Below are 26,324 nucleotides of genomic sequence, written 5' to 3'. Positions count from 1 at the left end.
CTACACCACGCTGGAGGAGGAGAGGACAGAATAACATGATTGTGCTGCATCAAAAAGACTATGTGTGTGTTTGATGTTATTAAACATCAGTATAACCTGTACTTATGGAAGTGCGTTGTTACTCACTCAGAAATAACATGCATAAGTCATGTAGTTCTTTCAGATATTGGTATGCACAACAAAGCCAATGGGGAATAAAAAGCTGAAAATATTTTTTTTCTAATTTGCATACACGTTGATGTTTATGAGTTCTTTAAATAAATAAATAAATAAATAAATAATAAAAATTTTATTTGTACCCCGCCCTTCCCAGCCAAAAAAAAACGGGCTCAGGGCGGCTAACACCAATTAAAATCACAGCAAAAAACATAAACACAATCAATTTAAAATAACAGATTAAAATACAAATTTAAAAATTCAATATTAAAAGTGACTATTGCAGAACAAATGCTGTAATGCAGCAGGTGCTTGAAAATGTTGGTGTTCCCAGACTATCAGTAATTGTATATAAGCCAGGAGGATTGGCACAGGTGGCACACTCCAAGACAACACCTGTAGCATTAAACAGCCGCTTCCTAAGAGCAGTGGCGTAGCGACGGGGGGGGCGGGTTGTGCGCTCCTGGTGCCATGTCTCCAGGGGTGACAAGGCATGCAGTTTGCCGCCGCTACCGCTCCAGCGCCATATGGACGGTGCCGGGATCCTCTGTTCGCGGCTGCAGCCACGAGCAGAGGATCCCAGCACCGTCCATACAGTGCTGGAGCGGTGCCACTGGCAACCCGCTACATAGCGCGCATGTGCGGCGGCGCCACATATGGCGCATACGTCGTATGTAGCGGTGCTGCGCATGTGCGCTACGTAGCGACGTGACGCCCCCAGGTGCACATCATGTTTGCCGCTCCGGGTACCCGAGTGGCTTCCTACACCAGTGTTTTTCAACCACTGTTCCGCGGCACACTAGTGTGCCGCGAGATGTTGCCTGGTGTGCCGTGGAAAAAATTGAAAAGGTTGCAGGTGCGGATGCCGAAGCGGCGCTCGCAGCCGCCCAAAGGCCGGCTGCGGCCAAAAGGCTCCCACCACATGAGGACGGTCACCGGCTCAACGCCCTCGTCGTTGCCGCGGCCCCACGCGGGCGGCAGCTCCCGCAGGCTGCTGGCGGCGTAGAAGGCCAGCACGGTGCAGCAGGACAGCCCGACCGCCAGCAGACGCCGCTTCAGCCCCGGCACCCCCGGGTAGGAGAAGCCGTGGCACGGTCAGGGCGCACAGCGCGCAAGCCGGCCTCTCAGCAGACACAACAAGCCCGGCTCCGGGGGCTCCATCGCGGGCCACCGTGTCCGCCGCCGCCGGCCGAGGGGATAAAGAAGGTGCCGAGGGCGCATCATGGTCCTTTGGCGGTGTTTGCCACCGCCTCCTGCCCAGCCCCGCCTGCGAGGGCGCCGAGTGGTGCATCCCTATGGGTCCGAGGTTGCAGGCCCGCCTTCCCCAGAGGGGGCCGCGGGCTCTCCGGCCTCCTCCAAGCCCTGCTTCTAGTGGGAGGGTGGCCACTCCAAGGATCCGAACTCCTTGGAGAGCCGCCGGACACGACCTGGTTGCTCCTTGTCCCTTTGTTTGTTTGTTCGTTTGTCTGTCTGTTTGTATATGCCGATTTCCTTGGGACGGGCAGAGATTCAGCTGGGACAGCTTCCCCCTCCACCAGCACAGCGGGAGAAGGGATGGCACGCAACTGCTGGATTTCTGCCTGCTGTAAGAGGTGGAAGGTGTGAACCCGCGAAATCGGATGGCTTCTGCTGTGCTGTTGCCCTCTGCCTGCTCAGAGATGCAGTGATTTAGTTGGAGTTGGAACGGCTTCTGTCTTGCCTACCCGGGAGGGAAATGCCCAAAGCTCTCGCTTTAACAGCGCGCTCCCAAGCATGGCATACTTAGAAGTCAGCCTCTGGTTGAGTTAACCTGCTGCGGTATTGCAACCCGAAGCACGGAGAAGTGCGACGCAAGTTGTGATCACGGTGCAAGAATGAAATTTTTAAAATTAAATTTCTGTTTTACATTTTAGAATATGGTGGTGTGCCTCGAGATTTTTTTCATGAAACAAGTGTGCCTTTGCCCAAAAAAGGTTGAAAAACACTGTCCTACACCACTGCCTAAGAGGGACCTTTTGCCTCCACTTCCTACTGTAGTCACTGGGGGAAGTAACAGCCTGGACATAACAAAGAACCTCTGCTCTAAATTTCACCAGCCTCCACAGCAGTACTTTGAACTACTCACTGCAAAAGTTCATCTCAGTCCAATGATTACTTGCAGCTGCTGTATATTCAGCAGTTCTACCAAGCTCCACGGCTCCTAATGACTTTTCCATTCATTTCTGTCAGAGCTCAGCCCTCACCAGGACCACAGAGGAACCTCAACTGAAGAGGAGGAGCAGGACTTGGTCCAGCCACACCAAGGAGCCCAATGTCATAGTTGAGCAGCCCAACTTACTCAGCCCCCAAGAAACCTTTGCTGCCCCCTGCCAAACCGTAATTGCCTCAGCCACAGACCATCCCTCTCCACACCCAATTCCCCGGTAGCAGAGGTAGAGTCAGGCCCAGCAGTAAGCCCGGAGTTGGTGGAGGAGTGCTTGCCTGGCAGCTAGGCCTTCACTATGAGGGGGGTACTCGGGAGGAGGGAGATGACAGAGAAGGTTCAGGTATACACTGGATCCCAACAGATGAGTAGGAAGGGAAAGCAGCTTCCTCAGAAACTGTAAACATTCCAGGGTTACTGGGAAAACAGTTCCCTACTGGGCTTCCACAGGCAACTCTAGCTCATCCTTGCTTCTGAACCAAGGCCAGGCCAAGACATTAGGGAGCGCAGGGGAGACTAATGTGGTACACTATCCTCCCCCCCCCCAAAAAAAGGGAAAAGCCAGGATAAATTGGGAGAAACAGCTGGGAAAGCTGCTGCCACAGTCCCTCTGCCCAAGAATGTTCCACTTGAGGCAGCCACTTCACTCTTCCTAATGGTTTAGAAGCCTCTCGACACTGAGCCTGTGCATGCATATAGTTTACACACATACTCCATGGGCTCTGGTTTAAGGCTTTTATTCAGCCTACCTTGAATTTTAAAAGATCCATTGTCACAAAACAGCAAAGAGGTTTTGCAGGAATTAAAACTCAGCAGCTTGAAAATTTGCAAAGGTGCTGCTGCTTCAAAGACGGTTCCTGATTGACACCAACAAATAATTCGCGCTCAGTATGGCATGTAATTTCAAGGTGTAATTAGCAGAAAGAGGGAATGTTCCTTTTTGCTAAGAACCTATCTGAAAGAGTGGAAATTGAAGCAAGAGAATGAGGTGCTACTTAGGCACATCTGCCTCATTTCTTTGATTTCATACTGGAAAAGTGTTCCTACCACTTATATATAATGAATATTCTCACGTTTTCATGTTCTGGTTCTGAGCAATTTTTGTGCATTCTAATAGTCACAAACAAAGAGAAAATAGCTGATCTTTTAAACGAATGAAGTTTATCAACAGAGTAATAATCTGGCAGGGAAATTCCGTACCATTTATCATTCCAAGACTGAAGATGGCATTCACCAACGTGCTCCCTTTCCGAAAGTGATCTGTCATATGCTCCAGCCAATTGGCTTCCAAACTGCAAATTGTCTGCCCATTGCTGGTGATTCTCACAGGGATTGTTAAACTGTAGTACTGGCTGGATCTCTGCAAAGCCTTTGGCTTGTTGTAGACAGCAAAGATCTCGGTTTCTAAAAAAAACAAAAAAACACAACCATACAAAGTGCTGAAATAGCAATAACGATAAAAGCAATGAAAATAGTGCACCCTCTCTCTAGGGTACAGTCTGCCAGCATAAAGAAGTAACACATTAATAAGCACTATTAACTGAGCTTTTCCCATGTATAATTAAAACATTACTGGGTCATTAACAAAAACTGTTTTTCCACCGTGCTACAAAATGACCTATATTATTAAGCAACAAACTAATAATTTTAACCATAATGCATTCTTGCCAACTGAATTTGTATGACCAAATAAAGCAGGAAACAGATTTGCAAGGCATTAGTTGGACATAAAGATAAAGGGACCCCTGACCATTAGATCCAGTCGTGTCCAACTATGGGGTTGCGGTGCTCATCTCGCGTTAATGGCCGAGGGAGCTGGCATACAGCTTCCGGGCCATGTGGCCAGCATGACAAAGCCGCTTCTGGTGAACCAGAGCAGCACACGGAAACGCCGTTTACCTTCCCACTGGAGCGGCACCTATTTACCTACTTGCACTTTGATGTGCTTTCAAACTGCTAGGTTGGCAGGAGCAGGGACCAAGCAACAGGAGCTCACTCCATTGTGGGGATTCGAACCGCTGACCTTCTGATCAGCAAGCCCTAGGCTCTGTGGTTTAACCCACAGCGCCACCCGCATAGGACATAGGGCTGACAAAATCAGGAAAATACAGTTGAAGAGGAAAACCATGACTGCGTACTTATACAAAATATATTCATGAATTAACAGTTACAAAGATGAATGAATGTGATGTAGCACCTTGATGTACCTTAAGTCCTTCCTGCTGCTCCAGGCTAATGTAGCCATAGTTCTGGAAGAACAAGTGAAGTTCCACATGACACACCTTTCACTTTAATTCCCACTTTCAGAGGTTTTTTGCAGTTAAGGGCTACTTTGTTGTGAGAATACTAAAGCACTTTTCCGATTCTGTGGCTATTTCATGACGTCTCGGCACAGGCACACACAGTTAATGATATTTCGGGCAGCACCAACAGAACCATAGTTTCAAAGTAACAGTTCTCATTTATTCTCACTACTCATATCACATCTGGAGTACTGTGTGCAGCTCTGGATACCACACTTTAAGAAGTGCGGACAAACTGCAACAAGTTCAGATGCCAGCAAATGAAGGTGGTCAGCACTAAATAAAACAAGTCCTATAAGGCAGTGTTTTTCAACCACTGTTCCGCGGCACACTAGTGTGCCACGAGATGTTGCCTGGTGTGCCGTGGGAAAAATGGAAAAATTCAAGAGAATTACTTTATATATAGTCAATATAGGCACAGAGTTAAATTTTTTAACATTTTCTAATGGTGGTGTGCCTCGTGATTTTTTTCATGAAACAAGTGTGCCTTTGCCCAAAAAAGGTTGAAAAACACTGCTATAAGGATCGGTTGAAAGAAATGGGAATGTCTAGCCATAAGAAGAGAAGTCTGATATGGGACATAATAAAATTTACCAATCTTTGCAGCTTAGAAAGTTAAACTCCCCCCCCCCAAGATATCAATGAACTTGAGTTTGATGAGCCTTCCCCATGGCTGCAATTTACATAACAAAAATGCTGGTAATTAATTTCAAATCTTGTTGGGTTCTGATTGTAGGCGCTGTTCACACTTAGCTTGGGCCTTGCACTTTCCAGGCAAAGCTTGTGCCCTTTAACACTCAGTGTCCAAGCGGGTTGTGTGTGTTTTTTGCCCCAAGCTGTCCCCATGAAAACCCACTATTTAAAACAGAATCAGAGTAGACTAATGTTTGTTCCAATTGAGCTTTAAAGAGCAGGTTTTCACAGGGAAAACTCTGGAGGGGGGAAAGGGTGCTCAGACACGTAGCTTTAAATTGCAGACTGTGTCTGGAAAGAGTGGAGTTAAGTTGATTTTGGATAAGCCCTTCATCTAGAAAACAGGCGTTTTCCCATCACAGTAGATTTTACAATTCTATAATATTCACTGTGAGCAAGATACAGCATTGTTCAGTGTTTCCTACTAAGACTAGTTGGGTAAGACTGGATGGCAGAGTGATTTGCTACTGAGGTCCTCTTCCCCTCAGCACAATTATTTTAACTCTCCTTGTACTGTTAAAGTTAATTATCAGTTGCCCAAAATCCATACTGCTGCAGTGATTATACTCTTGGGCACTCTTGCAAGCCTCCACAGGTTGCTTCTTCTAGGCTGTTGATAGCTGTGTTCCTTTATCTACAAGCAATTGTATTTCAGTGCTTCTCGTGTAAGAGGTTATTACAGGCTGCTGTCCTCACATTTTTAAGTATTCCAGTTTTTGTATTTATTCCCTAAACAACATTGCGCCTTTCACTGGCCTTGGCCTATTTGGTTAATCTGGGGACTTTGGTCTGTTTGCTGGTTATAGGAGCATACGACTCCCTTGTTGCAACGCTACTGGTCTGTTTCCAGGCGTAATTCAAAGTGCTGTTTATAAAGCCCTATATGGCTTAGGACCAAGCTATATGGAAGACTGTATTCCCTGCTTGGGCTCTAAAACCTTGGGGGAAGTCCTTCTCTCAGCCCTGCCATCCACACAGGCACACTTGGTGCGGATCTCGGTAGGTTTTGAAACTCCCTCCCTACAGAAGTTGAGACTGGCTCCTTTCTTGTTGTCCTTCTGCTGGCAGGTGAAGAGTCTCTTATTCCAACAGGCTTTTGTGAACAGACTGTTTTCAACTAAACGGCTGGTGATGTGATGGTTTTATTGCAATCATCTGTATGTTTTAATAGATAACACACACACACATTTGTTTTTAATGTCCCTCCCCCCAGTGATTTTAGCTATTTCTATTTTATATATAAGACACCTTCAGTCCGTGTTGGGGGGGAAGGGGGATGTAAATAAATGTAACAACAACAACAACAACATGCTCCTATTTACTTCAGGCTGCATACTTTAGTAAAGTGACCCTTTTCCTTAAAAATTGATGAGTCCTATTGCTGTATTTTGGAGGGCTGCATTTACCCACCCAGGGGCTGAGCTTCCCCATCCCTATTCTTCTATACTTTTGCTACATAAAGTGAAACCAGCTCTTTTCTTCACAGGTTTTTGTTTGCTTTTCTTCCCTGTTTCTGAGTCTCTCTTTCTTTCACCTTGTCACCAAGGTGTTCCTGAACAGCGAGCTTAGATTTCTTTTGTTAACTTCAAATGCTAACCTTACTTTACTGAACAAAGTGAAACTATCTATTCCAGCTTGTAGCTGCCTCTTCCTTTCCCCCCTAGTTCTCGCTTCCTGCGAGAGAGAGAGCCAACTCCACTTTAAAGTGACACACACTTTGCAAACATCTCTCTTTATAGGGCACTATAACATCAATAAACTGTTCAAGGAGGGAAAAGTAGTTCCCACAGGAGGCAGATAATGATTTTTTTTTTCCAAATAGAAAAATATATGCTTTAATTAAGGCAGAAACAAAGTATTGCAAATACTAACAAGCTTTCCAGACAAGCTGTTCTTAGGCGCTGAAAAAAATACATTCACGTTTAATGCACAAGAAAGGTTATTGTATTAAAAATCTCTTTGGCTTTTAATAACTATTGTACAAAATTGTTCTGCGGGAAAAAGACAGCACATGTATCTCCCAATTGGCCTTGCATTAACAGTAGTTATTTAGTCATGCCACATAACCCACGTTAACAGCATTTTTTCTCAATTTCCAAATAAAAAGCTTATGTTCTATACAACCTTTGATTTTAAAAAATATTTCCCACTTATCCCTCCCTCCTTCCCACAAAAAGGTTTCAGCATGGATCATAAAACTTTGTTTAATGGCACACTTATTAATTCATCACGACAGCTTCTGGTAATGATATTGTGTCATGTAAAAACAAGTACAGCAGACCTGCAGGATCTATTTAACTGAGCATCCTGTTTCCCATGGTGGCCAACTAGAAGCCTATGGAAAGACCACAAGTAGGACATGAGGGCAATCTAACGCTCCCACTTGCGTTCTCCAACACGTTGCCTCTGATCCTGGAGGCGATATACAGCCATGATGAATAGTAACCATTAATAGCCTTGCCTTCCATGAATTTGGCCAACCCCCTTAGTCATCTAAGTAGGTGGCCATGGCCACAGCTTGTGGTAGAAAATGACATAATGGGCAGATGGTTGCGTTTGTTTCTCCAAAGGAGACATACGCACACGTACAATTCAGTGGTCAATAAATGAACCAGCAAGTGGGCCTAATAAAGGAATGAAAACTTGCAGTTTAATTTGTCGCCTTAAACACTATTCTGTGAAGTTTGATATTTGAGCGGAACAGCGAATAAAGGATTAGAAAAACAGAAAGACGTTCAGTCAGGAATTAGCAGAATCAACAAAACGTGAATGTTAATCTGAACCTAGGAGCGTTGAGATGTCCAACAAGACTTGATCCATTATTGTCATCTTTATAGTAGCCCTTTAAATGTGCTCAATACATTGCAGTTCTTAGCTTGTTACAACAAACCTATGAAATGGACTATATATGATGAGGCTCTGGTATCGGTGCTGATATTGCTTAAGCTGTTTATTTATCTGCTCTTGTTGATGTTTTTCAGTTTTATTCCTATTTTACTGCACCTTGACCAGGGATCTCTTTAACAATGAAGCATGGATTAAAATATTTTAAAATAATAAAAAGAAAGAACATAAGAAGAGCCCTGCAGTATCAGGTCAAAGGCCAATCTAATTCAGCATCCTATTCTCAAAGGCCAACTAAATGCTCATAGGAAGCCTGCAAGAACTCTTGTCAGTGGAGGCAGAATGTAGCCTTACCCTCCATGAATTTGTCTAACCCTCTTTGAAAGCAATCAAAGTTGGTGACCATCACTACCTCTTGTGGAAGTGAATTTCATAGTTTTAAGTATGCGCTGTGTGAAAAGATGTTTTCAGACAAACATACAAAGCAGTATGATACAGTACCAGACTGTTGGTCTATCTAAGCTTAAGGCTGACTGCTCTGTTAGGAAGTCTCTTATTGTTTGGAGTATAGGACTTGCTATCTGGGTTCTCTTTAAATGGATATTCCAGGGGCTGAATCTCTTGCCTTCTGTGTGCAAAGCATATGGCTCTCTCTGCCAATAAGACACAGGCATCTCCCTCCTCTGTTTAATTTGATTTAAGAAGCAAGACAGAAGGATAATGGCTAGGACACTTCCTATAAATAAGAAAAGATTGATCTCCAGCTCACTAGTTCACAAATCTATAACCTACAACAGTTAAAATAAGTTGGATACCATAATCTGTGGTGTGTGCATTGCCATCTGTTCCAAAAACAAAAAACAAAAACCCAAAACCTCTTTAAAATGCCTCTATTTTGTTTTACAAAAATCAAACAATCAGTTAGTAAGGGAATTTGGCACAAAAATTTATAATGATGGAAATTTAGGTTAAAAATAACATTCAAAGGGGTAAAACAAGAATAAAGCACTTTCTTGCCAGATTCCTAAACTGCTTTTTGGGTTCAGGTGCATTTTCAAGAATTTGGATCAGACAGTTTAAAGAAAATTCTGAGGAAAAATGAAGGGTCACACACATGTAGTTTGATCCTGTAGCTGAAAAACGCAGTGTTAGAAATCTTCAAATTCATGGTATTTCTCACTTTAAAATGTGTGAATGCAAATTAGTAATAGTGGAATATGACTGTTTTACACGAATAAAAGATGGATGTAGAGATGCTGATTAGGCAAAACCATCCAACTGTTGAGCCAAGATTTATATAGATCAAGAGGGTTGTTTTATCATTTTGTAGTTGTAGGAAACAGGATAAGGATTTTTCCCAGCCAAGGACTTTACAATTCAACATACACATATTAAAAAGGAAACCAATATTATTTCAACATAAGCAATTATGTTTAAATACTGTTGTAAATGGAAACATATTTATATTCTCACTAAAAAGTTAAGAATACACTTGTGGATAAGATATAACATTCTGCAAGTCATATGTAAGGTCAACAAAACACATGGCTAAGTAAAGCCCATTCAAAGTTACAAAGCAGTACAAGACAAAGGGGGGAAAGTGAAAAATAGATAGTGTCCTTAGAAGAAGAAAAGTCAGAACTCTGGAGCAGAAGATATAACGAAGTCCTCATTAACAAAGTCTGGTTTGGCAAAAAATGGAGTTCTGAAAAGGAAAGGGGTGTGTGGAGAAAAGGTTGCCTTGTAAAAGATAAGGCAGATAATATACCCTGTGCTCACATGGGAGGAAGAAAGATCATTGCCAAAACTGGAATAAGTTTTCCAGGTTAGGAAAAGGAAGTGCTGAAGAAAACTGTGGTCGCAAAGGGATAATAAAGAAATCAGTTGCAGTGTGGGAAAACATTTTGGTACAGGAAGATACCTCCTTTTCTCATTCACACACAAATAACAGAGCACACACCCCAAATTTGCAAACTGTTAGGAGGTAAAAAAGTGTATCCACAAGTAAAAGAGATAACATCCCAACAGGTCATTGGAACAGTCAGAAAATATGTTCTTTCCCTGGTTGCTTTCAAGAGGCATTCCTGCAATTTGTTCCATTTTATCATATGCGACTTTGGTCCTATCTCCTCTCCACACTGCATTCCATGCTCTTAATGCTATCACTGTGACATCCTACCTTATTTATGTGATGGCAAGCTGTTTTAAACTGTTTTTAATAATGTGTTGTAATCTTACTTGGGACCTTCGGATGAAGGACAGGTGATAAACTACAACCATCATCATCATTGACACAAAAATCAGAAGCGGGCCACAGAATCATGTGGTCCCCCAGCTCCTACAAGCACCAGTTCCTCTCATTCTTACCCTGCCAGCCTTAATCCTGTTTAAGAGTTGCATTTTGCATCAATCTTAACCATGGTGTGGAGTCAAATGAATTTAATCTCAATTCAGAAAGCTGTGCAAACAACACAACGTAAAATACTTTACTGGTGATGTTAACATGGAAGCAAACAACAGCTCTTGAAAAATGGATTTAAACCAACTACAAAAAAAACAACAAAAAACCACAACCCAGACCGAAAGAGAAAACTGATAGTAACTGAAATATACTCTTAATAATCTGGCTGTTATTGCACCCTTTAGCTTTGCTAGTCTCTACTTTCTTCTTTGTTTAAAGTTCGCAGATTAGTTCATGGCTCTCTTCTTAAGACTTCACTTAGCCATGCCATCCTCCAAATCAAAAGAGACAAAGCCATGGTTCTTCTGGTTACATTTATTTTGGTTGCATTTTAAAGAACAGATTTTTAAAAGGCAATTTCTGCTAGAAATCCTGCACTGGCAATATATGGCCCAGGGCTGATCTCTGTTATCCTGTTCTCAAAGAAACAGAGGAGGGATCATAGAGATCAGATATACAGCAACATGTTTACTACATATACATAGCATGTTTATCTTGTACACACTTAAATGCATACTAGCCTTTTCTGACCACAGTAATGCAAACAAGCCATTGATACAGATTTAATGAGTTGCTTATGTATAGAATTTCTGCATGGCACCCCAATCTCTGAGCAGTGTGAGATTCCAGGGGTTCCAGGCGCTAACCAGGGTTTGTGTTTCCTTTTGGGAATGAGGCACAGCGGAGACAGTGGTGTCTTTATTATAAATGGTTTATTTACAACCTGAGCCTACTATGCATTTACAAGCTGAGCAGTGAAACCCTCATCTCCCATTGCCACAGCCTTGGATTCAAGAAGAAATCAGCCATGGCTTTCTCTCTTCCTTTCCAGCCTGTAGCTATTTTCTCCAGGTGCAAGGCAGCAAACTCTGCCCTAAAACACAGGCTTTGTCTTTCCAACTATCTAAGAGCTAGAGTGCCTGAGTGCTCACTAGAAGGACAGATCCTGAAGTTGAGGCTCCAGTACTTTGGCCACCTCATGAGAAGAGAAGACTCCCTAGAAAAGACCCTGATGTTGGGAAAGATGGAGGGCACAAGGAGAAGTGGACGACAGAGGAGGAGATGGTTGGACAGTGTTCTCGAAGCTACTAACATGAGTTTGGCCAAACTGCGAGAGGCAGTGAAGCATAGGCGTGCCTGGCGTGCTCTGGTCCATGGGGTCACGAAGAGTCGGACACGACTGAACGACTGAACAACAACAACAAGAGCTAGAGGAGGGGGCCCCACCCATTTGTTATCTGGCACAGAGCCCCCTTTCCTTTGTTCTCTTAATGACCCATCCAGGGAAATGCCCTTGCAAAGTGAGATACATAGCCATAAATGACAGCTCAGATATGTCAGTAAATTGCAAATGTGGCTGTAATTGCAGTTTAAAGCAAGCTCCCCCAAAATAACATGTTGGGAAGAATGGAAAGTCTGTAAAGGGTATTCTATGACAATTTACGAATTAAGGTGCTGCTGTGTATCTATCACACAAACCTGCTTAAAAGCAGAATCATGAGAAGCAGTTACTATAGACTAGAACAGAAGATAGAAAGTATCCTGACAATCCTGCCAGATGGGCCTAATTAACAATTTCAGAATAACTTAATAAATTTTAGCTGCGTGGAAGAAATTATACTGCATAAATGTGTGTGAGTATCCTCCCTCTAGTTTGAAGGAGAGATCATGTGGGATTGAATCCTGTGGGAAACATGGCAAAAAAGGGTTTTAGATATGTGTTTTTAAATAGTTGGCAGGCTCTATGGTGTTTTTCTTTTTATATAACACTATATACAATTTTATACTAAATTAACATCTTGCAAGAGATACTAATATAGAAATCTAATAATCTATGTGCTTGTTTTGAATTAATGTAGCACATGGGGCTTTTGTTCAAAAATGAATGGAAAGGAATTGTTTTTTGGGGGTTGGTTTTTTTGCTGCTCTAGCATTAGAAGTAGTAATTTTGCTCTCAAGTTACAAGTTCTTAAGCAATCTTGAGAAACCAAGTCAAAAAAGGGGGGGCTGCAGAAGTACTGACTATACCTTGTGATTAAAATAATAATAGTATCTGGCATCATCACAATTATTCACTAGCCTTCAAAATTTGAACTCTTGTACTACTCTAAATTAGTATTGTGAAAGTGACCTACACTGCCTCTGATATAGTCCCAAATGCTTTGAACTTTGTATCCTCTCTCTGGGAATTTCAAAATTCCCTGGGAATTTCCATTTTCTATCAGCAAGTAGTAAATGGAATTAAAGTGCAATCTGGAGGTTAGAGAACATCAGCTCTGCAGGGAGGAAACAAATCCAGAAGGCAGTGGACCAATTTTAACTTCCTTTGGTTAAAAGCAGGGATATAAAAAGTGGAGTCTGTTGAGCATCAACTTTTATGACTGGCAAGTTGTAACCTGTTCGTAAGTGATCTAGAATTAGGGTTTAACTTGCACAAAAGTGGAGAACAGACACGGTTCCAGCAAAAGAGGTGGGGCATCATAAACTGCTGGAATACGCGAAACTATTAGGTATGACTAACAGAATAGAATAAGAAACAGAGATTTAAAAAAACTTAATGAGGATTGGATGTTATATATAGAATATATGAAAAAAATATCAAAAGACGATCAATGTAGCAGGATCAGCATAATTCAGCAGCGTAAGTTATGAGCTATAGAGAAGGAGAGTGGAAAATTTAGAAGAACAATAAGATGTGGATAGGTTGGGAATAGAGAGGAAACCAGGGAAGGAGTGGAAGGGAAGTATATGAAAAGGAGTTTTCTTTTTTCCCCTTGTCATTTTTTAAATTTTCATTTTTTAAAAATGCAACAGCTGTTGTACTAATGTTGATATACCAATGAATAACTGTAATAGAAAAGCAAATAAAAACAAACTGAAAATGCAATAATAATAATAATAATAATAATAATAATAATAATAATAGAATTAGGGTTTAACAGTGAAGCAGTCGTGTTTACTGATGACACCAAATTGTTCAGGATGCTGGAAGTAAAGACAAATTGTGAGGCGCTCGAAAAGGGTATCACTGAACTGGGTGAATGGGCATCAAAATGGCAAACGTGGTTTAATATAAAGTGATGTATGGGGGGGGAAGGGACTACTCGCTGGTAAAACAGACCCCTTGCCCCCACCCCTGAGGATCAATTCAGCTGGCAGATGGGCAGGATCATCCACCTATCAGTCACTTGATGCAGCTGTGGCCTTGTTCACATGTCAAAATTGGCCCACAAGGTGGAGAGGGGATGATAAAGATCTGGCCCACCAAGCCAAAAAGATTCCCCAACTGTGGCACATCCAAACTATGAAATTTGTTTCCACAAAATGTGGTGGTGACCACCAACTTAAAGAAGTTTAAATGGGGATTAGCCAGTAAGGCTATCAATGATGTTAGGAGCATAAGGAGCTGACATACTGAATCAGGCCACTGGATACATGTAGCACAGTTTTGTCTACAGTGACTAGAAGCAGCTCTCCAAGATTTCAGACAGTAAACATTCCCAGCCCTGTATGGAGCTGCCAGGGATTGAAACTAGGAATTTCTGTATACAAAGCAGATGCTCTACCACTGAGTTACAGCCTTAGCCATGAATGAAAGGCCCAAGGTTCTGAATACCAGTTGAGTTCCATTACATTCACATCTTGCTTGTGAGTTTCTCATAGGCATCTCCTTGGCTACTGCAGGTAACAGAATGCTAGACCAGATAGGTTCTTCTCACCTTATTTACCTTTCCTTTTATTCCAAGCTAATTCTTCCTCTAATACTCAGTGAAAGCCTGCTTGGTCCTGGAGATGAAAGCCTTGGATTCTTAGAACTGCGAGGGTAAATGCTAATACTGCCAAGGGTCCATGACAAACCAACATCTCTACATCCCAAATACCCTGTTTATAACATGGGCATTACGACACCTACCTGTAGCACTGCAGCAAGAACAAATAAGATTATAAAGTGTTCTGCATTATCAATCAAAATAAATGGCAAAACGCATGAGTTTATTCAATAGTACAGCAAGCGGCAGAGAATCTGGTCCCAATACAGCATTGTGCTAACCTGCCCACAGTAGACTTGGGGGACAAACTTGAATTCTCACCTTGAAGTTGCCCTCCATTTTCTCCAGCAGAGCTTAAACTGAGATGTTCAATGACCTGCCCTTCACCTCTCAAGTCTTCATTGGGGTCCACACATTGGTCAACGTTTTCCTCCCTTGCTGCTGGGACTTTGCATCCATTAGTGCAACCTGCTTTCTCATGATCTGATGAAACACAATCCTCAGCAAAATCTGATGGATTTTTATCACCTTTTAGTTCCCTGGAGCTGTTGCTGGTGGATATTACAGCACTGCTGCTCTTGGAGTTCATTTCGGAAGCATACTGAGGTATTATTCCAACAAACCTCAAGCCCCGACTTGCTGCATCTTGAATCTATAAAATCCAAGAGAGATTACATTTTAATTTACAAGTTGTCCTTCAGGAATAGAAGTGTTTCAAATATACCACATGTCAAGTGAAGCTGTGTTATTTTATGGTAAGGATTCCCTATCCCCCTCCATACTGCATGAAAAGCCTCACTGGATTTGTATACTGCATTCCAAGGAAGTCTGACATGAACTCCTTTAAGTATTTTTTTTAAAATAAAATGTGAAAACACAATGGTATGTATTGTTTATATATTCTTTGCAAACCCTCAATGAAAATGGAATATTTCTGCTTTGTTACATTTGTTCTTCTATTTAATAATGTTCATGTAGAGCAAAGAAATGGCATAGATGCAATGTGCCACTTCTCTTACAAATTTCAGGCTATCCCTATTTTTTTTCCTTGCACCTGCCTTTTAAAAAATATTTCTATCACCATTCAGATTCAAATTTAAACTACCATGATAGAACTGAAAAACAACTGCAATATATTTTATCCTCCTTTTAGCTCCTTCGAAGTATTGGCATGCATTTGGAAACAACTTTATTGTTTCAGAAGGTTCTTCTAAATAACTAGAAGGTGAGATACAGGGAAGAGCTGGTGGAGAATATAAAAGCAGAAGGCACTAATAGAAAAGCTTATTAAGAAATAATAATTTTAGGTTCCTAAAATGGGAACCACATAGTGCTGACTTCAGAATTTAGAACTGCAGATAATTCATGATTCTAGGAAAATAATAAAACCCTGGAAATATAAAATGCATGAAAGAGGAAGGAACCTGGTATTCCTGAAGGTAATAATACTGAAAGCAGAACTACAAACCATAACCATGCAGAAAAAGAACATAAAGAATCACAGAAAACAGATGTGGTTGTAAGTGGTTATTTTCATGACCTGGGGTGAGCTTACTGGAAGTGGAAGATCAAGGGTTACTAAGGTACAAAACAGAAATACAGAAGAAGTACTTCAGAAACAATGGCCGTTTTACAAGATGTCAGAAATGGAAGAAATAAAGCGAACATATTTTTAAAATCTGAGAAGTAAAAACCTGAGACATAATAGCTTGGCCAAAGAAGCATGGGCAAAATTCTGCTCATACTACTATCAAGCATTTATGCCCCTTTCCTATAAGAGGCTTGAGCATCCTCAGAACCACTTGCAAGGAGGCAGCTGGAGATGGTAAAACTGGCAGAACCGAGAAACTTCTACCACTGAAGAATGCTGGAATGCTCAAGTTGCTCTTTTTGGTTACAAGCCTGTGGTAGATTTCCTTGCTTTTTGGCACCTAAATCTGCCTAGCTGTGAAAACTAAGGATTAGAGGAGTTAATGAACAATGAAAGAGGAAAAACAAGTTACTACAGAAATGAACCAAGAGAAGACTGTGTGTAGTTTGTTACTATGATAGAGGTGTGTGTGCATGTGATTATATCCCCTGTCATCCAGAACTGACCTGCTGGCCCCAACCACCATGTACTTCACTGAAGGTTCAGCAATAGAGCAGAAATAATAGGACCCAAGGCTTGATTTTTGATACTATAATGAAAAGGTACAACTGACAGGCTGCTTCTTTCAAATACAGGTAAATTCACTGCTGTGAGAAGAGGCAACACAGTGGGAAAGCTACATTCACTCATAATTAGGCGTTCAAATAAAACCCCATTACAAAAATAAATGGTATTAGAATGAGATGGGTCTTGTCTTTCCCAACCATCCACTTTAAGCATGCCGTGTCAATGTATTCTGTTATTAGAGACCAAAATAAAGACAATGCAAGCTTTTTCAAATGCAAATAAGGTGGAATCAATTCTCCACATGAGCTGCATGCTGACAGAGATGGCAGTGTAGAGAAGCAGTCGTTTTATTCAATCCCAAGGGGGGGGGACACACCATAGGAAACTCATTCTATCTTTCCCCCCAAAATGTTATGAATCATCCAATTTCCTGATGGTCATGCTACTGTGCTAAATACATACAAGACACCTGGATGGTGGAAGAGACAACTTCCTCTCTTACACTATTGTTACAGTTTATTTGCTGAGCTGTGTGAAGGCAGGAATTGAAACTTGCTTCCCCCGGAAAGCCAGAAGGTCACAGTTGCAGGATTTTGGAACCAGAGTTTCAATTTGCTGATACAATGCCAAGGTGATGTGAACATCGCAGTGGAAGCTCTTTATCAAAATTAATAGCATAGCAGAGGTAGAGTTTCAGCTTTCTAACGGAGAAACAGTTTGATGGGCAACTGTACCACAGATATGGACATAATTTGTTTTATGAGTATCATAGCTAGGCCATAGATACTGGTGTTCCAGATGAACGAGGGACTGGGAACCAGAACCAGGAAAACTGAACAACTCCAGGCATTATTGGGTGAGACAGATTTTCTGGATCGGTTTCTATTTTATTTTCATTTAAAAAAATAGCAACTTAGACCATGGAAATAAGAGAGTAATTCGGGTGTGCGGTCATGACAAGAAGCAGTTTTTGGACATTTAGTCCAGAGTACACACACCTTGCCTACCTTTGCATGCAGTGGCATAAGGAACCGCGAGCAGAGAGTTGCCACGCAAGTAGCTGCCACATGGAAGTGGTGCCGGGAGGCGGCTTGGGAGTCGCGGGGGGTGGTTGTGGCTGGAACCGGCGGTGTGCCGCTCTCAATGCCCCCACCTTCCTATGCACTTGCCTCCATTCACTCAAATATCAGTGGATGAATGAAGCACTTTACTGCTAAATATATCCTACTTCTGCTTGAAATGGGGGTAACCTTTGTTACCCCAGGATTAATAAAGTGGTGATCCAGGTAGCAAATCCTGATGTGTAGCAATTTTAGACAGTCTGCCGATTGAAAAACCACTACCTGTTCTAGTATGCTACTCTTGGACCACAGAAGCAGAAAGTGGTTTGGGTAAAAGTTCGTGACTAGTAGCAATTTCTGAAATTAATACCAGCCCCCTCCCGCCCCTGGCATTATACAAATAATTTGCAATGCATTCATTATTTGTCTGCAATTAAATCTTGTTCATATTTTGAGCGCTAATCAAAACTGCATTTGCATAGGAGCATGCCAGTCCTCCTATGAAACAGAATTTCATTTGAGGTAGTGTAGCGTAAGAATAAAGAGCATGAGCCAGAAGTTCCCTATTCAGATTTGAACTTGGACATGGGCTCACCGTAGGCAAGGCACCATGTTTAAGGATCAGCCACCATTCCCATCTAAAAAATGGGGATAGGACTACTGGTTCATCTTAGGATTGTTGTGAAACACTTTAAGATGATACTACTACTACTACTACTACTACTACTACTACAGTACTACTACATTATTACTACTACTCCATGGTTGTGAGATGGCTGGCATCTGTCTCAGGAGACAATGGGAGGAGTGTGCCTTTGGGGGTGTTGGAAGGTTGCAGCGCCTGCTGTGGCTACAAAGACAAATATGGGAGAGAGATGTTTTGTTGCAGCAGGGGCAGATGAAGCCGTCTAGTTCTGCTGCTGCTGATACACCAGGACATTTTCTCTCTCTGCAGTCCTCCCAGTGGTCATTCTTCCCCTGGTCACTGCTGTGGATGCACGACATGACTGTCTGTATTCAGGCACTGTGGTTGTCTGCAAGGGATTCCCACACGGACGAGTTGATGTTTCCAACCTTCATGTCATGTTTGCAGGGAATCATTGTAATGCAGAGTTGGTCTTCCAACGAGGCTCATGCCTGAAGCCAGCTCCTCATAGAGCACCTCCTTGGGGATCCTGCTATCTTCCATTCTGAGGACATGACCATGCCAGTGTAGACATCACTGAGACAGGAGTGTGTGAACATGCTGGGAATGTGGGCTTGGGAGAGCACATATGTGACACTTTGGCCTGCCACGTGATGCCCAAATGTTTCTGATGCAGTGCATGTGGAGGCATTGAGCTGTTACTCCTGGCAGTTGTAAGTTGCCTACAACTCACTTCCATAACTGCTAGACCTTCATCTTGGTATTGTGCATTAGTACCACATTCTCCCACACCCTTTTGTAGCTACCTTGCCAATACACTTGTCCAGCTCAGCATCAATGGAGAGGTTGCTGGTTGTGGTGGTGACCAGGCAGACAAAACTGTCTACCACTTCAAATGTGTGGTCACCAATGCTGATGCATGAATTGCTGGTGAAGTCCTCACATAGGATGTTGGACTTCTTCAGGCTAATTGTAAGGCTAACACCCTGCAGGTTTGGGCAAAATGGCTGATGAGCATCTGTTGTTGTTCAGTCGTTCAGTCGTGTCCGACTCTTCGTGACCCCATGGACCAGAGCACGCCAGGCACCCCTATCCACTGCCTCCCGCAGTTTGGCCAAACTCATGCCAGTTGCTTCGAGAACACTGTCCAACCATCTCATCCTCTGTCGTCCCCTTCTCCTTGTGCCCTCCATCTTTCCCAACATCAGGGTCTTTTACAGGGAGTCTTCTCTTCTCATGAGGTGGCCAAAGTATTGGAGCCTCAACTTCAGGATCTGCCCTTCCAGTGAGCACTCAGGGCTGATTTCTTTAAGGATGGATAAGTTTTTATCTTTTTGCAGTCCATGGGACTCTCAAGAGTCTCCTCCAGCACCATAATTCAAAAGCATAAATTCTTCAGCGATCCGTCTTCTTTATGGTCCAGCTCTCACTTCCATACATTACTACTGGGAAAACCATAGCTTTAACTATACGGACCTTTGTCGGCAAGGTGATGTCTCTGCTTTTTAAGATGCTGTCTAGGTTTGTCATTGCTTTCCTCCCAAGAAGCAGGCATCTTTTAATTTCGTGACTGCTGTTACCATCTGCAGTGATCATGTAGCCCTGTAGAGCTTCCATTACTATTACTATTACTACTACTACTACTATTACTGCTGTTTACTAAGTAGCTATAGCAGCAACAAGGAAGATAATTGCATCACAGGTATGCAATGATTGAATAGCCTTAGAGACCACTCGTCAAACTACTCCAAGCAACATACATGCTGAGTGTTCTGGATGATGTTCCCTACCCTCAGGGAACCCTTTCCCCACCTATTTTCCTGCTGAGGAATCCATGCATGTCACAGGGGGTTCTGAGACCTATTGCCTTAAGCAAACAGTGTGCACCCAGAATGCTCCCAATACTTTCCTGCAGATGTAAGATCAGACACTCAGGCATGTTGACAGCTAGCCTGAGATTGCAATGTAAATTAGAACTGAGCCTCTTGGTAAATCTCAAGTGACTTGAATCAGGACAAATCCTTTTGGTTTTGTTTTTTTAAATCACACTACATGTGTTAATTGACTTACCGAAGCCAGGATGTTTATATTATCACAAACTATTTTATAAATGGTCAGTTTTAAGAAGATAATGATTACTGTCACTATTTTCAACATTCCATTTCCTCAGACCTCCTTGTTTACACACACACACACACACGTGTATACAGTGGTACTTTGGTTCTCAAACTTAATCCGTTCTGGAAGTCCGTTCCAAAACCAAGGCACGCTTTCCCATAAAGTAATGCAAAACGGATTAATCCGTTCCAGACTTTTAAAAACAGCAATTTAACATGAATTTTGCTATCTAATGAGACCATTGATCCATAAAATGAAAGCAATAATCAATGTACTGTACTATAAAAGAAATAAAGACAGTATTGTAGATGATAAAAAATAAAATTACATTTTTTTCTTACCTGCACTGATGATAGTCATTGTTTGGATGGGGAGCCTTTATCCATTTTCGCAGTCACACAATCAATCAGTAGCTGAACTGGGTTCCACGCAGTCACAAGAACAAATTAACCAAAAAAGCCTTTAAAAACCACAAAATAAATAGCAAAAACAAAAGCACCAAACTTAATCTGTTCCGGAAGTCCATTTGACTTCCGAAATGTTCAGAAACCTAGGCGCAGCTTCTGATTGGTGCAGGAGCCCCAGAAACAAGAGTCGACAGCTGCATCGGACATTTGGCTTCCGAAAAACATTCAAAAACCGGAACACTTACTTCCGGGTTTGGGAAACAAGGCGTTTGAGAACCAAGGTACCACTGTATAAACACCTGGAACGCGGGGATAACACATAACACATCTGATGAAATTGATTGAAGTCCATGCAAGTTCATGCCAAAATAAATCTGTTAGCTTTAATGGTGCTTCAAGACACTTCTTGTTTTTTTTCCAGCAAGTGCAATGTTCTAGATAAGGCAGTTAAAAGGTTTGAAATTCCAGCTCAGCCCTGAAGACAATTGTATGGCTTCAGATAGCTGGCTCTCAAGCTATGTACACAATAGCATTTACTCTGGCTCCAGCCTGCTTCCACCACTGGTGTTTAAAGCTGGGTACACATGATGTTGGCACAATCCATCTATCCTGCAGCTTCCTGAGAAATAATGCTGCTTACTGCATTTCCCTTCAAACCAGCTTTCACCCGATTCAAAAACATAAGCCACATTCACTTTGCAGATAAGCCGAGGTGTGCCCATTTGAGGCAGCCGCTGCACATGCACAGATGACAGCTTCATGAATGGGTGTTGGGGGTTGCAGGCACAGGGAAACCAAACAAGTAATCCACACTGAGTAAAGATGTCCCCACCCCGGTGTGTACAGAAATGTGCATATACTGCATGAAATGCAGCAGAGGGAAATGACCTCGCTGCCTTTTAACCTATGAATCTTTACATAGCCTCAGTCTAGCCTACCTCCAACTGTCTATGGCAGTAACATGGGAATGCCCCATATTTGTTGCCCTGAGCCCCTTCAAGCAGAGGCGGTGACACATGTTTGGGGGAGCTTCTCCACCACTATCAATGTCATCAAGGAAGCCTTTAAAGTTTCCTAGGAACACAATTTTTTTATGACCACTGCAATAATATATGAAATATCATAGCATAGGTAAGAGGCTACGTTTATCCTCACTAAGTTTCAATGCACTGGGTAAGAATCTTATTTTTAACAATTATGACAGTAGGCTGGTATTCAGTCCACTTTCAAAGGCAACTAGTCCATACCACATGGTTCAGATTAAGCTGTATATTTTAAAGAAGCTTAGTACAAATAAATTAACTAGCAGTTAAGCCACAGGGATATCAAATAACCTCACAATTCATATTATGTGTGTGCTTAGTGAAATTAATTTCTACACTGCGTGGAGCTACAACCCATATTATACAGTATGAACTATATAGTAATAAAGTACATTTTATTGACATGAACAAAATGTTCACTGCACTCTGCCATGAAAGAACAGCTTTTACTTCTGAGCTAGCATTAAACTTTGGAATTCATTTACATTTATTTTTGAACCAGAATAAATATATGATCCTCTCTGAACAGAAACAGATCTTCTAGATTAACAGCAGATTTTACAGGCAGTGCATCATACTTGGCCAAATTTATATTTAAAAACTGAACCACTGATACACAGAATGCAGAGAAGGTGGGTCTATTACCAATGAGACACATGGAGGCTCCAGCTTCAGAGGCACTATTGCTCTCTACAAGGTGCTGCAAAGTCAGAAGTGTGGATTAATTTTACTGATTTTCTGTATCAGCTGAAGGCTTTGAATTACAACATTTTTAAATCTTAAAAAAATACTTTTAAAAAAACCTTTCAAACTGACCCTATTTCTCAAGCAGCAAATAATTTTAAGAAAGCTGCATGAAATCTGTTTAACTATAATATTTGCCAAAGTATGTGCTACGTTCAAGGCTTTGTCTCAAAGATCTTCATCCAGCAGTGGGCTGTAAGTAAATGCTCTGTTTGCACATTCCTATTTCTGTGGTCAGCTCCGATAGCGATATAAGTTGGTTTGGGTAGAAAAGAAAGCCCTCATTCAATCTCTCTCTTCCTGCTTCTCAAGCAAGTGATTAGTGCTGAATGAACCAAAATTTGTTCGGGGGGTATGCTTGTTGACCCCCAGAATAGGCTACCACAATTAACAACAAATGAAAGGATCTTCCCAAGTAGTATGGTGCCTAATGCAGTGTGGCTGAATGAGGTGTCTGCAATCACTTAGCTTTTATAAGCTAGGTATACTGTACAGTGTACACCCTTATAGTCTGTCAAATCTTTTTTTGCATACCAGATTTTGGAAGAATTTATCCCACACATACACTTGGCTCTTGGGAGAAGCTGGAATATAAAATAATACCTTTCAACTTTGGCAGGATAACAGGAAAGGTTTTCCAAATTGGAAAAACATTACAAAATTGTGTGCCTTTATGTGCCAATCACCACACCAGATATGGGCAATCTGGATTGCTGGTTGACAGGGCCTGAAAGGAATTTTTCTCCCAACTTGATTGGCCCTTGTTTGTTTGTTTGGCCTTTTGCTTAGGGAAACATATGACTTTCCTCTGTTAGGCAGAATAATGTATATTCAAGGGCAGAAATGGCATTGGACAGGATCAACATAGCGAAGGGGCCTTAGTGCAGGGGCCTTAGAGCAGGATTAGCCATGGCATTCCCTCAAGCTCGGGTTAGGGCCCTCTGCCTGGCTGGAATCCTAACTCTGGTCACCCAGTAAGACCTTGCCAGCTTGGTTGCACCTCAACAGGGTTCAACACTGGCCAACTCCCATGAAACCGGCTTGGCGTGGTCCAACCCCAGCTAATCCCATTCCTCCAGCATGGGGCGAGTGGAATGATGAACAGATCCTGTCCCTACTGCTATATCAACACATATCCTGCCTGCTACAGTCAATAAAAGATTTGGCTTGATTTCATCCCAACACCTGGTGTCCTGTTTGGTCATTTGCTGCTGTTCAGGGTCTTGTGCCTACCTGGGCAATTTAGAATGACATGAAATACCTTTAGCTTTTAACTTTCTTGTTTCTACTGCTTCAGATATATTTATAATAAAAAACAAATCTAAATAATTTTTTGCTGCTATGAACTTTAATAACTTGAGCATATGTAATAAAAAATTGTCTTCAATTAAAAAGCAATTGAGTACATTAAATGTTTAAGTTCCCCAATGCTAATAAATAAATAATTAGATTCCTAGCTGCCGGATAACTTACATATCTCAAGAAAAGCTAACAGCTGAAACATTTGGAGTTGACCAGTCCAGTCCTCTCTGTTCACAGTTTTCCAAGTGGGTTGACAGCATCCATGAGCACAATAGCAACCACTTTGTGACATGTGACAGTTTTGCAGCAGCAGAAAGTCACCAAGACTGGGGCTATGCAATGGGCACTAACTAATATTTTGCGTTCCAGAAACAGTCTATGTAAAACTCTTGATGTAAGTCCAGAATTGGCATTTGAAGGAATTGCTCAACTTTGCACTAATATGATGATTCAATTTTTCAGCTCAACAACAGACACAGCAAATGGGTAGTGTTACCCTTTCAATCTCATTGCCTTATTTGTACATCATGAAAAGTACTGACTCACCTCACAGCAAGGGGGGACATCTAAAGTTGGACTATTGTAGACAACTCTATCTCAAAACTGCATGTATAAAATATTAATGATGGCAGCCTACCTCAGAGTTGCAGCAAAATTGAGAGGATAATATTGATTGTCTTTGGGTCAAGACTGTTGACAGTAGTCAAACTACAGTTAGGCAGGTGCTTAAGAAAGGTAGGTGCTAACCTTCAAATTGGTTAAACAGCAAAAGAGAGGTCAACGCATCAATTCAGATAGGCAGGGGAAAGGAAACTTTATGTGAATACAGCTTCTGGACTGTTAGTGAAACAAAATGTTTGTGCACAATACCACCTTAGATAATAGTGAACTGTGGGGGGTTGCATATACAAGATGTATATGCATTTCAGATAATTAATTTCCCAAACCAGTGATGTGAGTGCATTGGATACAGAGTAAACGGGGTGAAGGGGTATACACAACCAAGTGCACACTATACCTTTAATAAACATTCAAAGAACATTCTTTCCCTCAAAAAGAATTCTGGGCACTGTAGTTTACCTTTCACAAAGTTACAATTCCCAATAACCCTTAATGAACCACAGTGCCCAGTCTCCATGCCACGTCTGCCCATCAAACTTGATGAACCTTTGGCTAGGTGGACAGGCAGCTTACTGCTCTTAATACCATACTAACAACTTTGAATTAAGGTTCTGGCTATCACTCCAATATGTTTGACATGTGTCCTTTGAATGCCTCCAGTATAGTTACAAGCCATGTCCAAGATTTCATAGAAGGAATGGCCATAGTGGTGCAGCAACAAGACGAAGGGTTTGCTTTGTTTTAAAATAGTAATTAGAAATAGAAGCAGATGCATCAATATTGTAACTGCATTTAAATATTAAAATGCAGAAGTGATTTTAAAAATACTGTTTATGAAATAAGTCAATAGGTTTTAGACTTTTTTTAAAAAAAAAGAAGTCTTCTTAAACCAACTCTTTATTTTGACTTAAATTTTTACAGCTGCATCAATTCCTGGAGCAGGCTTGGCTTATAAAAGGTAGAGAAACCTCACGTAATATCAGAACAGTATAGAGTGCAATAACAGACACTGAAATCTGTGCCTAGATGTTATTAATTGTTCACAGACAGTTATTTTTCTTATCAATTTTAGTCTGTATGTTACAATTATCACATCATATATCTTGTACGTGCTCAATATCAAGTATTCCACCAAGCACCACATAAATGCAGCATAACAATGTAATAAAATGAAGACACATGGCTGACTTAGAAAGATGAGTGTTCCAAACTTCTCTTAACTGTTTTGACGCCAGCAACTGGAATTTCTTGGCTTCCATCCAGAGCAAATGTTCACTCAAAAGCTACTAGTATGCACTAATTCAACACAGCTTGCAGTATTTTAGATTGACTTGGGTATTTTCACAAACTAATCATTACAGCAAAGTGGTTACTTCACTAATACCTTAAAGACAGGGTTGGGATATGATTCATGCTCCAAGAAAGAATGCAGGAGCAACAGTTTCTGTGGAAATGAAACATCAGTGTTTAAAGCAGGGAAGGTCAACTTCTCTATGTTTGAATGGACACTATGTTATCAGGAAAAAATACATCCCAAACTATAGAGCTAGTCAAGTTCTATAAAGTACATTTACCTGTTACAGGTATGGAACATGCATTTAGATTATACATAGCCACAGTCTATGGGGTGCGGTGCTCATCTCGCTTCAGGCCGAGGGAGCCGGTGTTTGTCTGCAAACAGCTTTCCAGGTCATGTGGCCAGCACGACTAAACCACTTCTGGCGCACGAAACACCATGACGAGTGCCAGAGTGCACAGAAACACCATTTACTTTTGCACCACAGCAGTACCTATTTGTATACTCACGTTGGTATG

General features: G+C 41.7%; 1 protein-coding gene across 3 annotated transcripts in view; it reads right to left on the bottom strand.

Annotated features, from left to right (window-relative positions):
- The window catches only part of RFTN1 (raftlin, lipid raft linker 1), a 101,189-nt gene that overhangs the window by 23,069 nt on the left and 51,796 nt on the right, over positions 1-26,324 (bottom strand). For all 3 annotated transcript variants that reach the window (XM_033164865.1, XM_033164867.1, XM_033164866.1), the window contains exons 5-6: positions 14,731-15,061; positions 3,539-3,742 (exon numbers count right to left, since the gene is read on the bottom strand). In XM_033164865.1, coding sequence (XP_033020756.1) covers positions 3,539-3,742; positions 14,731-15,061 — 535 coding nt within the window. The remainder of the gene's footprint in view (positions 1-3,538; positions 3,743-14,730; positions 15,062-26,324) is intronic.

The sequence above is a fragment of the Lacerta agilis genome, chromosome 12 (assembly GCF_009819535.1).
Source record: "Lacerta agilis isolate rLacAgi1 chromosome 12, rLacAgi1.pri, whole genome shotgun sequence".
NCBI classification, from domain to species: Eukaryota; Metazoa; Chordata; class Lepidosauria; order Squamata; family Lacertidae; genus Lacerta; species Lacerta agilis.
The sequence above is the reverse complement of the archived record's forward strand: the minus strand, read 5'-3'. Positions and strand labels throughout refer to the sequence as shown.